The 13555-nt window shown below is 40.1% G+C and overlaps 4 protein-coding genes across 5 annotated transcripts in view; 3 read left to right on the top strand and 1 right to left on the bottom strand.

Moving 5' to 3' along the window:
* Positions 1 to 13555, bottom strand: part of LOC144478319 (synaptotagmin-10) — an 84423-nt gene that overhangs the window by 28796 nt on the left and 42072 nt on the right. The gene's annotated exons all lie outside the window — the stretch shown is intronic.
* LOC144478218 (adenylate kinase 7-like) lies at positions 3142 to 6226 on the top strand. Its single transcript, XM_078195966.1, has 2 exons — positions 3142 to 3581; positions 6115 to 6226. The coding sequence occupies exons 1-2, from the start codon at positions 3142 to 3144 to the stop codon at positions 6224 to 6226; spliced, it is 552 nt and encodes a 183-aa protein (XP_078052092.1).
* Positions 8585 to 10237, top strand: LOC144478217 (adenylate kinase 7-like). Its single transcript, XM_078195964.1, has 4 exons — positions 8585 to 8665; positions 8734 to 8736; positions 9405 to 9755; positions 10220 to 10237. Exons 1-4 carry the CDS (start codon positions 8585 to 8587, stop codon positions 10235 to 10237), a joined length of 453 nt encoding a protein of 150 aa, XP_078052090.1.
* LOC144478363 (adenylate kinase 7) overlaps positions 10987 to 13555 on the top strand; it is a 31864-nt gene continuing 29295 nt past the window's right edge. Inside the window, exon 1 of the mRNA XM_078196179.1 lies at positions 10987 to 11171. Coding sequence (XP_078052305.1) covers positions 10987 to 11171 — 185 coding nt within the window. The remainder of the gene's footprint in view (positions 11172 to 13555) is intronic.

Raw genomic sequence — 13555 nt, 5'->3', positions numbered from 1 at the left:
GCCCTGGCCTTTTCCCCCCTCCGCTAATCCGCCGGGCAACGGCGTCCTCAAAGCGTCTCATGGTTTCTCGGTTAATTTATTTCTCTCTGGGGCCGCGTGCCGGGACACCGGGCAATTCCAGCGATCCTATTTATGCCGACGCGGCCGACACGAACGGTACAACGTCGTCAACGGTTCCTTGGTGAACCGTGGTGACCGATCTCATGGTGTTCACGGTGTTCGCCATGTTTTTGTTACCGCGAATTCAACGGCGCCAAACGCGACACCGAGACGTTTCTTTTTCCTCCGTCGGCTTTCATCCTCGCGATATCAGGGTCATTGTTGGCGGAGATGACACCTTTAGCCAGGTGTGTGGGACACCAGAGTGCTCCAATAGTCATAAGGTAGGGCAGAGTAGCTTAAACGCAGACTCACGTCTGGGCTCAGTCAACGCATAAGAGCGCCATATTTGGATCAAGGATTCTGATAGACTCACAGCTTTGAGGTAGTTTTAAGGGACGGAGGATGTTCATACGATTGTTATGTCAAGAAAAATGTTAACACTAAACCTATCGAGCTAGAACCATAGCTACGCGTTTTGCTTTAGAAAAATAGCAAGACTGGATTTATTTAAACTTTCTGCCATTTGTATTATCATTTATGCTTTAATCGTGATATGCGTTTAATAATTTCGTATGTAAAAGGCTTTATAACCTACAAAATTGTATAACAAAAAATGTGGAATCGGTCATTTTGATCGACTTAGTAGGTTTAGTGTTAATACGATTATTATGTCAATATTATGTGAAGGAAGATGTTGATACGATTGCTATGTCAAGGTTATGCCAAGGAAGATATCGATACGATTATTATTATAATATTATTGTGTTATTAAAGGTTTATGTCAATATTATGGCAAGAAAAATGTTAATACAATTATTATGTCAAAGTTATGTCAAGGAAGATGTTGATACGATTGTTACGCCAAGGTTATGTCAAGGAAGATGTTAACATGATTACTATAACATCGTTTTATTAATAAAAGTTTATGTTAGCTCGCAGAATTTTCTATTCGACGCAGTAGATTTTTTGCTGATTTTATTTGTCGTAATGTGTATAATTTGACGCGATAACTTTAATTGTTGTTTTTTAACGCAGACCTTGGTGTTTATTGTTCGCTTTTTAGTATCCCTTGCCGGAGGGCGTGTCCATGATTATAAAAGATTCGAGGGACCGCGAGACGCTGTTCCGTGAGCTTATCCAGTGCGGGATCATCGTGTACGATATCACGCAGGACAACAGTCAGATTGAGGAAGCTAACTGGGCTTTGAAAGGTTAACGTCAGAGCTTGTAATTAACTGAAACTAGTGCTTAGATGTAAATTAAAAAGCGAGATTTGATCTCGTAGAAAAACATTTTATCTAATAGATAAATAAAGTAAAGTCCCTTTCGAGTTCTCTTTTAATTTCCCTTTTAAAAAAACCTTTTCATTTTAAAAAATCACTTTCTTTAAATTACGCATAAAAATCGATTGTAATTCGAATTTTTATCAATAATCCATCATGAATGAAAAGTGTACTAAAAATCTATTATGTTAACCCTTTACGGTCGCATTAAATTCATAAATGTCTCTCTGGAATTAATTACCATTAAAGGAACAATAATAAAAAATATACAAGATCAAAAAATTAAAATCAAAATATTTTAATTTTATATCGAAATAAAATAGATAAAAATAAATAAATAAATAGCTATGATATCTGAAAGTAGACAGACGACCATAAAGGTATACCAGTACCTCCACGCGTGTATTTGCATCGAAATATCCATTTTAATTATAAACATTAGCCCGAGAACAGCCGAGTGATCCCTAACGAGCATTTCATTTACCAACGCAAAGAATCGAAGCCGACGTTCGATAAATTCTAGTTTGCATAGAGATCCGCATCCGAGTAACACAACAAAAACTACAAGAGCATATTACACGAAAATTTCAACGCTTTTATAAATGATCCTGCACTGGCATCTCGCCGCGTCGTCGGTCGAAGACCCGTTAACGAGTATTTGATCCATTTTCCAAATGGAAAAACGCGTTACGTTTAATTATTCCGTCGGAGGAGAAGTTCCGCGATTCGGATCTAATTTAAAACGGTAACCGGATCGGACGTTCTCCGATAACTATGTCCGCGTCGATGTAAAAAAGGAAGAAACTGCCCCGCGGAGATAAATGCGAGAGCTTCGAACGTGGAAAAACGAGACGCGACGACGACGGAGGAGTGTCGGTGTAAAATTTCCACTAAAAAACAAAGAGCGATTCGCGCGCGGCGCGACGCGGTCACGGCGGACAATGAGATACGAAGCGGAAGCGCTCGTCCTGATGCGATTGTTTCCGCGATGAGCATTGTTCCGCAGACGGATATATACACTTTTACTCTTGCTGCTGCGATGGGAAAAAAATGTGTCTATTAAGACGTCGTTACTTGCCTCGTAAACGAACAGCGCGTTTCTCGCGAGCAAACTGCGATTCTTCGCGCGTTTATGGGAACTCGAGACTATCGTGTTGTACGATTTAACTTTTGGTCTAACGAGATGTTAACCCTTTGCAGTCGAAGCCATTTTAACTGTACATATGAAACAATAATTCTAGCTTATAATATTTTCATTTTATGTGACAAAGTGTATTTTTATTCATACGAAATTGATTCTTGTTACTCGTGCCAACAGTTTCACTAGTTAACAATTTTTTAAATCTAATATTTGTTGTTATGAAAATAATCTTACCACATGATAGAACAATTTTAGCTTTGGTGTCACCAATCGAGTGCAAAGGGTTAATAATTAATTTTGTTAAATACAATAGAAATACTATGAGCCAGGAGAATGATTTCGTATTTTCAGTAAAAATGAAATCGATGAAATATGAATCGATAAAAATGAAATGGCTTCGAGTGCAAAGGGTTAAACGAAGCGTACCTAACACAGTCAATAAAAACAGTGCTATCAAATATTTGTACTTCTTCCTCAAACTATCACCGCCCAGGTGTGCTCGCGCGTCTCCCGATAGGGTTAAGTCGGGTTAATGGCCATTTCCAAAGCGGACTAGCATCCACCCTCGTCTCAAACTCCGGGCTCCTTTCAGGTATCATAAGCGAGTTAGAGCGCATGGAGCGAGAAACGCCGAAAGCTTTTAAGCGGAGCGAGGACGTGCGGTATTTCGTTTTGATATCCACCGTGATGACCTGGGCCCTGACGAAGCCGCTGGATCCGGAGGATCCGAGCCTAGCCTTCACCGAGGACCGCTATCGGAAGCGGAAACCGCATCCGAATTACAAGGAGCACATCCAGTGCGAGAAGAACGTGGTCGTAGTCAAGAAAAAGATAAACTTAAAAAAGAAATTGAAGACGCTCGTGATCTGTTCCGGTATCACCTACGGCGACCAGGAGGGTCCTCTTCATTATCTGTTCAAGAGGGCATGGGAGAACGAGCCGTTCCTCCCGATTTTTGGCAACGGCGCCAACAAAATCCCGCTGCTGCACGTGCGCGATCTGATCACGTCAGTGTCGAACGATGCAATTTCGCGGCACGCTGCGTTAATGGCTCCGCTCCACCTCTCTCCCTCCCTCTCCCTCTCTCTCTCTCTTTCACCCCTTAATTCCGGGGCGGAACGTTAACCGAAGCCCGGGCTGGCAACGTTTATCGCGATTTAGCGGCGGCAAAACCGCCCGATAAACACGCGTCGCGTGCCGCGTTCGTCATTGAATAACGCGGCGCGGCGCCATTACGCGACTATGCGCGTCGACGCTGTGTTCCGCGCTTGTTAACAAGGGGACAGTTATCGAGCATTTTGCTGTCCAACTAGCTTCCGGCTCCGGTTCTTCCTTTATGCGATAGCGGACGGATAATTGCTCGGCGATGTATCTTCGCGCGAATTCCTGGCTCGATTATGCATTCTGTGATAATTAATGTTGTTCAGTTTGTAACGAGAGGAAAATAGTATGCAATTTATTAGTATTGTTGAGGGTAGGCATAAGTAATATTTTTTAAAAATTGAATAAATATTTTTTTTAAAAATTGAATAAATATTTTCTAAAAATTGAATAAATATTGTTAGCATTTATTGGTGGATATTATTTACTATTATTAAATTTATTGATACTTATTGGTATTAATTAATGGAACTGATATTTAGCGCTTTTATTGCAAATTTTTTTTAAGAACATAGGGATATTTTTATAAAATATTACTCGCAGAATTTGTCAGTAGTTGTTTGAAGTTTTGCAACCATTTAAAATTTGGAAGACCATATCATAAAATCTAAAAGAAAAAATTCAAAAACCAGTGATTTTGACTGCTGTGATAATAGTGCTTTGGCTAGTGTTAAAAAACAAAATAACAATCAAACATTATTGAAAGTCTCCATCACGAGTCAGATTCCATAAAGTAGAGCAAGGGTTTAATACCGATCCCCCAGTATCAAATTCCGTAATAGCATTTTAATACCCCATATCGTTCTATTGTTTCAGCAGGAATCTTTCCAACCCTCGTACTATGTTCTAATCAATACGACTATTTAAGGGATGTTTAACCCCGCAGACAGTGTGGGACTACTACGCACGACATTAAAAGTTCACTTCGCACAATCTTCGTTTTGCAACATTTTTATACTTAGTACGCTTTTTAAGCGAATTTATAAAGATAGTTTGCACGGTCGAACAAATTTATATCTCGAGGTAAAACAACCACCCACGTAGATATCCTTAATGTGTCTACTCCGTGAAAGGGTACCTTTCAGTTTTTTTGTACAAAGCGAGCTTTAAATGGTACAAGGGTGGGCATAAAAGCTGTGTCCCTTTAAAAATAACAATATCTTTTCATTCACTTGGGCGTGGCCTGTAATTGTCCCTGTTATTACGATACGTATTGTTTGTTTTAATTTATTCTCGGTTACTACTATTTTTAATTTGCTGTTGTGGTTATTGTTAAATATTATTATTGATCATTCACTGTATTCATATCTTATGATTAAGGTTGTTATTACACATTCTTTTATTACTGCTCTGTTTTTCTTCATTATGATAATTATTGTATGTTAATATTTCCTATTAATAATCTACATATTATATATATTAATTATTCATATACATTATTAATATTTATTACCTATATTTTAATACCACAGACGTGTCACAATATTCACTGTATTCCTCTCTTACAATTAACATATTTTATTAATAATTTATATGTTCTGTACGTTATTAAAAAATTGTAATTACACATTCTTTCATTACCATCACCCATACCTTCTTTGTAATTATTATTATTAAAATATTCACATTAAAAAAATACATAGCAATAACGAAAGCACACGTAATGACAATCATTACCATAAGAAAGGAACGCGATACACACGTTCGCAGATTCATAACTTCGTTAGTTATAAAATGAACATAATACGACGGCTAGTTAGAACTGCGTGGGTGTTTACGAGAGATAACTAGACGCAAGTTATAACATTGCTTAAGCACGTTCTCGACTTGGCGAGGGTTCCTAGTTAATTGTTATATTTAGTTAGAAATTCAATTATGAGCTCGTCTGGTCATGAACGATATAGTTTGTTGGGAAAACTATGCGCTGTGTTGTCCTGACCTCAACAGTAATATGTGCGTGTAATACGTACTATGATCATAGTCTTCGTGATTGAGACTGACCTATATAATTTGATTGAAAAATTCTGGCATATTCAAAAAATACAAGTTTTTTCGTTGTGAAAAAACAAATTGGAATGTTAACATATCAGAACTTAAAAATTTACTGTTATATCTTGATTAATTGCCTAATCAATTATTTGGAATCAGTATTACGTGTTGCCGTATTATTCTTATGAAAGTATTATTATTATTACTATTACCAAAGCATTATTATTATTATCAAAGCGTTATTGTTATTATCAAAGCGTTATTATTATTATCAAAATATTATAACTATTATCCAGAGTCAACGTTTCAAGTCGAGGTATTATTATTATCAAAGTATTATTATTATTATTACTAATATCAAAGCATTATTATTATTACCAAATTATTATTTTTATTACTATTATCAAAAAATTAATATTATTCTCATTTTGTTTACAGAGTGATGCTGACCGCACTACGAAGCTGGCCCCCACTGAGTTACATCCTGGCAGTGGAGCAGGAGTCGCCCACCCAAAGTACAATCGTGAAGGTATCATTCCACGCGAACTAATCCATTTTTCACGGCATCTACCCTATACACGGTGTGTCCCAAGCGTCCGTCGCCACGAAATCGATAAAACTTCACGCGAGATTCCACGAGTCCCGAATTCACATCAAAGAAAGCATTGAGAAAAAGAAGAAATATTTCCCACCATCCAGACACCTTTCTTTCCCGGACTTATCAGGCGTAACGTTTCGCTCCTTTTATCTCTTTCAAATGGAACCGCGTATTTTTATCCTTGCGCTCGTTACACAGCTGATACGGTGGGTTCAGTCATGCGTCGCGGCCTTGAATTAGAAAGTTTATAATAAGGAAGCGTCCGAGACTTAACAGTTTTTCAACTGACTTAACAGGGACTTTCTTCACAGCAAATTACGATTAGGAATTTTTCAATTGTTATAATCTCTTAGAAGGGAGAGAATATTAATGTTTATTCCGTGCCCGAATTTACTTGAATGCTTAAATATTAATAACAAGGGATTAGAATTTTATACCAATTTTGAAAGGATGGAATAATATCCATACTTAATAATTTATTAATAGTAATTTCCATCACGAGTCGGAATCTTCAAAGTACGGCAAAGGGTTAAAGCAGGCTATCACCGAGCGTGTCTCGCTCGCGACAGGAACTAATGTTTCTACCGTCATTTTCCATTTTCCATTTTTCATCGTCATTTTCCATTTTTCATCGTTATTTTCCACTTTCTTTATACATTATCAATGCATCGTTGTCTCTTTGATTATTGACCCGTTCAGAGGTCGCTCGTAGCATCCGCGAGATCAAGGTCGGTAGAAGATAACCGCGCGGATCGTTGCCAGCAATATTCGCCCGTAATTAGCCTTGACCCAGCTCGCGGTGCTTCGAGACGAAGTTTCAATGATTCTCCCATCAATTTCTACCCCGCCCCGCGTATTCGTCGATTCATTCATATTGCTCTTCCCCGCTATCTGTTACGATTCGTCCGCCCCTCTGGGCTGCCCTCCCGGCCCGATCAATCATCGAAAAACCCCGTCAGCTTCCTCGTCGTCGTTAATCACGTCTCTCTCTCTCTCCCCCCACGAACTTTTCTATTTTTCATTCCCCGGTTGGTTAATCAATTAGCCGCGCGAGCGGAGGCTCGGCCGTGCCGGCCCAGTGTCTTGCTTCCCAGGAAGCGTGGCCCGTATCGGCCGTATAGATCGCGAGCGCAGAGTTCATTGGAACGATAATGGATCTACATACGTCACCGGGCGCAACACGTACACCCTCTCTCCCTCTCCCTCGCCCCTCTCCCTCTCCCTCGCCCCTCTCACTCTCCCTCACCCTCTCACTCTTCCTCTCCCTCTCCCTCACCCTCTTTCCTCCTAACGTGGCGGTCGCTACGGTCGTAACATGAGGAACAAGCGTTGTCGGGGCGTCACGCCGTCATCGGTAATAGCGACGAATTGTGACGTTACATGCGCGGACTGTATTATACGGAGGACCGGAATTTAATGGCGTAGAAACTGATATATTTAGCCTGGGACTATTTACATCTTTCCTTCGGAGGTCCGAGGTCCTCGAATTCTATTCCAACTCTGACGTTCGAAAAAATGTTGTCTCTCGAGGTAAACTGCTACCCCTCTCGCGCATTTCTAATACTCGCCGATTGGTTTTCCATGATTTTGGCGATAACCAATCAGCGAGTCTGTTTCAAGAAGGCGCCCTTCCTTCGCGCCTTGACGCGTCCTTTTGGGAAGTTGCTGGGACATGGAAGGTGGGGGGCGACAGCGATATTTTAACAAAGACGGGAAATTCCTCCAGGTGTGATCACGGCTGGCCACCGTTGTAAACTAACATGGGACTCACCCTTCGGAACTTTCCTTTCTTTATGATACGTCTTGGCTATCGAGGCCGAGAGAAGCGAGATCCTAATGTTAAGCGATAAAGTATGCGTTCTCTCGGCAGGACGAGTAATTTCAATCTAAATTGCATGGCAGATGTTAGCAAAAAGTCCTAAGCTCAAAAATAGCCGGCTAGATATGTCCGTGGAATAAAGGATATTAGTGCTGGGCATTAATAAGCGTTAAAACTTGATACTGGTCCGTATCGAGACCGGGCCACCGCGTAACAGAACATATCCATTTCGGGGTCACCTATTAATTAACGGGCAGCAAGTCTTCGGCCGTATCTGCTGCTCCGCAGACCGCGGATGTACGCGCGGAGACAGCGGTCTCGAATTTGATTAACCGAGTATCCCCCTCTCTCTCTCTCTCGCTCTCTCTCGCTCTCTCGGAACTGCTGGCTTCTCGACAGCCGATTAATACGACGCTCGGACTGTTACGATGATCTCGGATCGGGATCATCTTCCGACTAATGAATCAGATAACGAATGCCAATGAATCAATATGTCTGACTTGGTTCAAAGATCATCCAAGCTGTCATTACTTAACAGTTTAACGACCAGCTGTTCGGCCGGAAATGTTTTTGTATTTTTATAATGGTAGGGTTGAATGGTATTTGTTTGAGGTATTTTTGTTTAGTTTGTTCGTTGTAGATGGTATGTAATATTTAAATAATTATGGAATAATATCTTAGTAATAGATAGTATATTATTAGTTGTTGTGATAATAGATTGGGGAATAAAGTGTATATTATAGACTACCGGTTAGTAAAGTGTATAGTCTATGTATGTTCATTTTAATGTCGATTTTTAGTTGAAGGATTTTTTTAATTTTTTTTCTAAGGATCTTGTGAGAAAATGTTCCAAATGTTATACAATGTTATACAATGCAACACTTATTTTTTTAAACTCTTGCACTATAATAACGACTCAGACTCGTGATACAGATTTCATGCAAGATCTACTAAATATGAACATTATTAATTTTTTCTACATCGAAATAGAAATAAATTCCTCTCTTATCAAAATCTAGAGTTAAAAGTACATAAAGACAATGAAAGAGATAAAAATTGTCTGGTCCTAGTATTAAAAGTATTAAGGACAAATAAGTGCTGATCAACGAAGCGCGAAAGGAATCGCAGTGCAAGGGGTTAATTTTACTAAAAATAAAAAATGTAAGAACATTCCCCATATTTCAATTTTTTAACTCACCCTATACTCAACATTTTAAAATCCCATTTGGTAATTCAGAATAACTATATCCAGCGAATAATATGTCAAAAAAATGACGTCACTACATCGTCCCCTATCCCTCCCTGTTTCAGAGGATCAGCAGAGCGCTGGGCACCGGCAAGACCAAGAGGATCCCGCAGGAGGAAGCGCTCTTATTGCCGGACGTCACGCAACCGATCTACGATCAGATGACGGTGAACTTGAACGCGGAGCCCGAGTACATTGTCGATCAAATAAGCTGGCACCACGACTCGCCGTTCCACGAGAACATCGACGCGATCGTGAAGGAATTCAGAACGGCCCGGGGACTGCATCCGCTGAAAATAATCGTTGTAGGACCTCCAGCGTCCGGGAAGAGCATCGTCGCCCGCTACCTAGCCGATTACTACGGCGTGCACTACGTTCACGCGAAGCCGTTGATCGAGGAGACCGTGCAAACGTTGGTTAGTCGCAGACAAAACTTCGCTCGTTCCGCCGTTCTCGCCCGCGTTTTCCTGGCCGCAGTCAATTAGCAGCATTGTCTAAGGAAGTCTTATTCAGCTCGCGTAATCACAGTTTCCATCGCGATTTAAAAAGCGGACCGCCTCGAATGCTTTACGGAGGGCCGTAAAGAAATTAAGAATATTCGCTGGAACGTTTAGCCCGCGGCCTCTTGGAACAGTAAATTCAAATGCAGGGCCTCGATTAAGTGGCTTAATGGCCGCTAAGGTCGACTGTGCTATGTATAATGCACTCCGGAGGATTCTGAAATTTACGAGAGCTCGCCCTGAAAAAAAAGTTTACGCTCGTTTGGACGACGCGAAGCTTCGTCGAGCATCGTCCTTAGCGAAAATATCGTCCAAGTTTGCGTTTCTGCAATTCTAAGGATTTTCGTGCTTTGCTGATATTGGTATAGTATATTCTTTAGACAAGGTACAAGCTGTGATATTCAGGATTTGATAATATAATAAATATTGAAAATTATATTAAGAATCATATTGAAAATCAGATGGAAAATCAGATTGAAAGTTAGATGGAAAATTAGATTGAAAATCAGATGGAAAATCAGATTGAAAGTAAGATTGAAAATCATATTCAAAATCGTATTGAAAATCAGATTGAGAATTGTATTGAAAATCGTATTGAAAGTCATCAAACTAAAAAATCAAATTAAAAATCAAATTAAAAATCGTATTAAAAAACAAACTAAAAACCAAATTAAAAGTCGTCTTAAAAATCGTACTAAGAAACAAACTAAAAATTCAAATTAAAAGTCGCATGAAAAATCGTATTATAAATCGTACCAAAAATCAAACTATTGTAAATATCGTGTTAAAAATCAAACTAAAAATCAAATTAAGAATAGACTAATCCTCTAACAACTGTCTTAATCTTCTTCCAATTTTATTTAAAACACAAAAAAACATTTTTCAAAACACTCATCCCACCAAAAATATCTATCACAATCCAAAACCACATCCCCTAATCATTTCAAAAAAATTTCACACCTCCAAAAATACAGCAAATAACACAATAACTATACTTTCACACAATATACTCTGTTCCTAAATAAGTCCATGTTCTCGCCCCGAAGAAAAATCCTGAAAATCACTACCCGCGAACCCTTTTCCCGCTCGAGTCGGAGCAGCTACATTCCGTCTAAATCCGCGACAGGTGGCTGAGATAGAAGAGGCCATGACCGCGAAAGAGCAGGTCAAAGAGGAGGAGACAGGTGCCGGCGACGACGACGAGGACGACGAGGAGGACGTGGAGGAGGAGGAGGAAGGGACGAGGGTCGAGAAGCTGCGCGAGCTGCTGGACGAAATAGAGCGTAACAAGGAGAGAAACAAGGGCCGGCTGGACGATCCTCTTTTGACCAAGTTAGTCGAAACTCCGTTCGATCGGCGTTCTAACGTTGTTTCCCGGAACTGCGAGATCACGTCTGCCAGGCCAGGCGTGAAGAGATCACTCCGATCAGATACGGATCGCAGGAAAACGAGGAAAAGAGGGAAACGCGGCGCGCTCCGTCTACGCGCTCGCGATTTAGATTGCGTTTCTTTGCACAAGGCTCTTATGCAACGTTCTTTTGATCTTATATAATTCCCTTCGCTCGCGTCGTCCTACAGCGACTCGTAGCTTCTCTGCTACAATAACCGATGGATCCTATCGGGACGTCGACGAATTTTGAAACCTTATTTTGAAGATAATTCGAAGATAATTATCTTGAAGAAATTCTGATTTTTCGGCGAAGAATTTTCAGCGAAGACAGTTTGAAAAATTCCATATCAGAGTTTATTCATTCTGAAGACCAAAATTTGTTTAAGACAGGCATCTGTACCTTGAAATGAAAAGAGTGTAGTAAAGGAAACGGGGCATATTATTAAATCAACAGCTTTTGAAAGTAGATATATAATTTTATATATCTACTTAAACATCCGATATTTCGTATGCACCAACCTAATAATATTCTTACTGTTCTTATAATAAATAATGAAATATATATGTATATACGTGTATCTAGAAAATGACAACGACCTTATGTCGAGCTTCTCTTGCTACCCACTGCTACCTTCTTGCTGGAATTCTCTGCATCGGGAATGATGGTACTGTTTACGAAGTGGCAGGTGTTCATTCATCACCGCGGATTTTCATCGCTTATTTATTTCAACGTGTCCGCTGACAGTAGATTAAGCGCCTGCTACATCGTTTGTCTTGCCACGTGTTCTCATGGTTGTAGTTTATTTTATTCGGTGCAACGTTTCCTCTTTCTGGACGATGGGGAATTTTAAGGGGAAGCCATGGAGTGACCAATTGCAAATGTGAGGCGCAAATGGAATCGAAATGTTGGGGGTGGTTTTTGGTATAGTGTAGTTTTATATATATATACGAGTTCAGACTCCCTGACGGAGACTTGTAACAATAATTTGTTAGGTATGAATGTTCATCCGTTCCTTTAAGTAGAAATTAAATTTCAATCTATTGTTACCAATATTTAAACATTCGAGTAGATGTCAGCACACAATAAATATAAAATTCCTTTTTCTTCAAAGAAATTAGTGCGATCGAAAAAAATCATAGTAATTGCAAAGAAAATGGTAGGCGAAGGGGTTAAAATTAACCAGTTGCTTCTACTGTACCTCAAACGAACTGTTAATCAATAATACATTCTCAACAGTGCAATCAAACCGAGATTCGACTCGCTCTCAAACCGAGATTTTCAAACCAAATTGAAACACTCCTCAAACATCCTCTCCTCGCAACCGCTTCCAAAAAACCATGCACGCCGCACAAACGTGTAACGCGGCATTGGAAATCGCCGGTTTCACCGAAGCGATTAAAAATCGTGGACCGAAAGCTCGGCAGCGCGCAAACATCATCGGAGCGTGTTTCGCGCGGCATCGACGGCAAATATCGCGTTCGAATCGCGCATTAAGCCCGTATTTAGGTGGCCGTGGTCGTTTAGCTGACCATCGTATTCCTCTCCTCCTATAGAAGGCACACACATGTGTGTGCGCGTGTGTGTGTGCCGGTGATGCGCACACAATTTGATTTATCGAGCGCGACTCGCGCGCGCGTGGCTGCTGATCGCGTAAATGGAACCATCGCCGAGTTTAAAGCTTGTCGGCGGTTTACGCGGCCGCTTCTCCCTCCTCGTCGCATTCACCGCACGTAAGAAATTTCGTTTCGATGGGGTTTGCTCCGAGTTACGTGTTCTCGCGCGCGGACCGACGTAATATACACTGCAGCCAATCTCGCCCCGCATGAAATAGTGGATGATATCCACCAGGCACGATGCTCCGTCGCCCCCGAACGTGCTATATTTTTCATAATTAATATAAGGTTGATTCATTAATTAAACAGCATCGAGAAGTATACATAAAATACTTCCACTCAATGTTTCAATTTCCGCTTGAAACATTTCAAACTTTTCAAAAATTTACAAAGGCAGCAACTCTAGCCATTAAAACACACACTGCAATTAATTCGCGACACACTCGTAATAATAATAATAACAATAAAGAATAATAATAATAATAATAAAGAATAATAATAATAATAATAATAATAATAATAATAAAGAATAATAATAATAATAATAAAGAATAAAAAAAACAGTTCTATAAATTCGCAGTTATCAATCCACTCTAACAGACTTTCCACGGTTTACCTAATTTCAAGTCGAAGTACAGCATAAAACACCGTGCGTCGCTAGGTTCCCAGAACGCCGACGTTTAAATCGTTCCGCTCGTCGTGCGTCCGTCTC

Source organism: Augochlora pura, chromosome 2, assembly GCF_028453695.1.
Source record: "Augochlora pura isolate Apur16 chromosome 2, APUR_v2.2.1, whole genome shotgun sequence".
NCBI lineage: Eukaryota > Metazoa > Arthropoda > Insecta > Hymenoptera > Halictidae > Augochlora > Augochlora pura.
The sequence above is the reverse complement of the archived record's forward strand: the minus strand, read 5'-3'. Positions and strand labels throughout refer to the sequence as shown.

Coding starts and splice junctions, on each gene's coding strand:
- LOC144478218 (XM_078195966.1), top strand. CDS start 3,142: ATGGAGCGAGAAACGCCGAAAGCTTTTAAGCGGAGCGAGGACGTGCGG. Junction 3,582..6,114: donor CACGCTGCGTTAATGGCTCC/GCTCCACCTCTC, acceptor TTTTGTTTACAG/AGTGATGCTGACCGCACTAC.
- LOC144478217 (XM_078195964.1), top strand. CDS start 8,585: ATGTCTGACTTGGTTCAAAGATCATCCAAGCTGTCATTACTTAACAGT.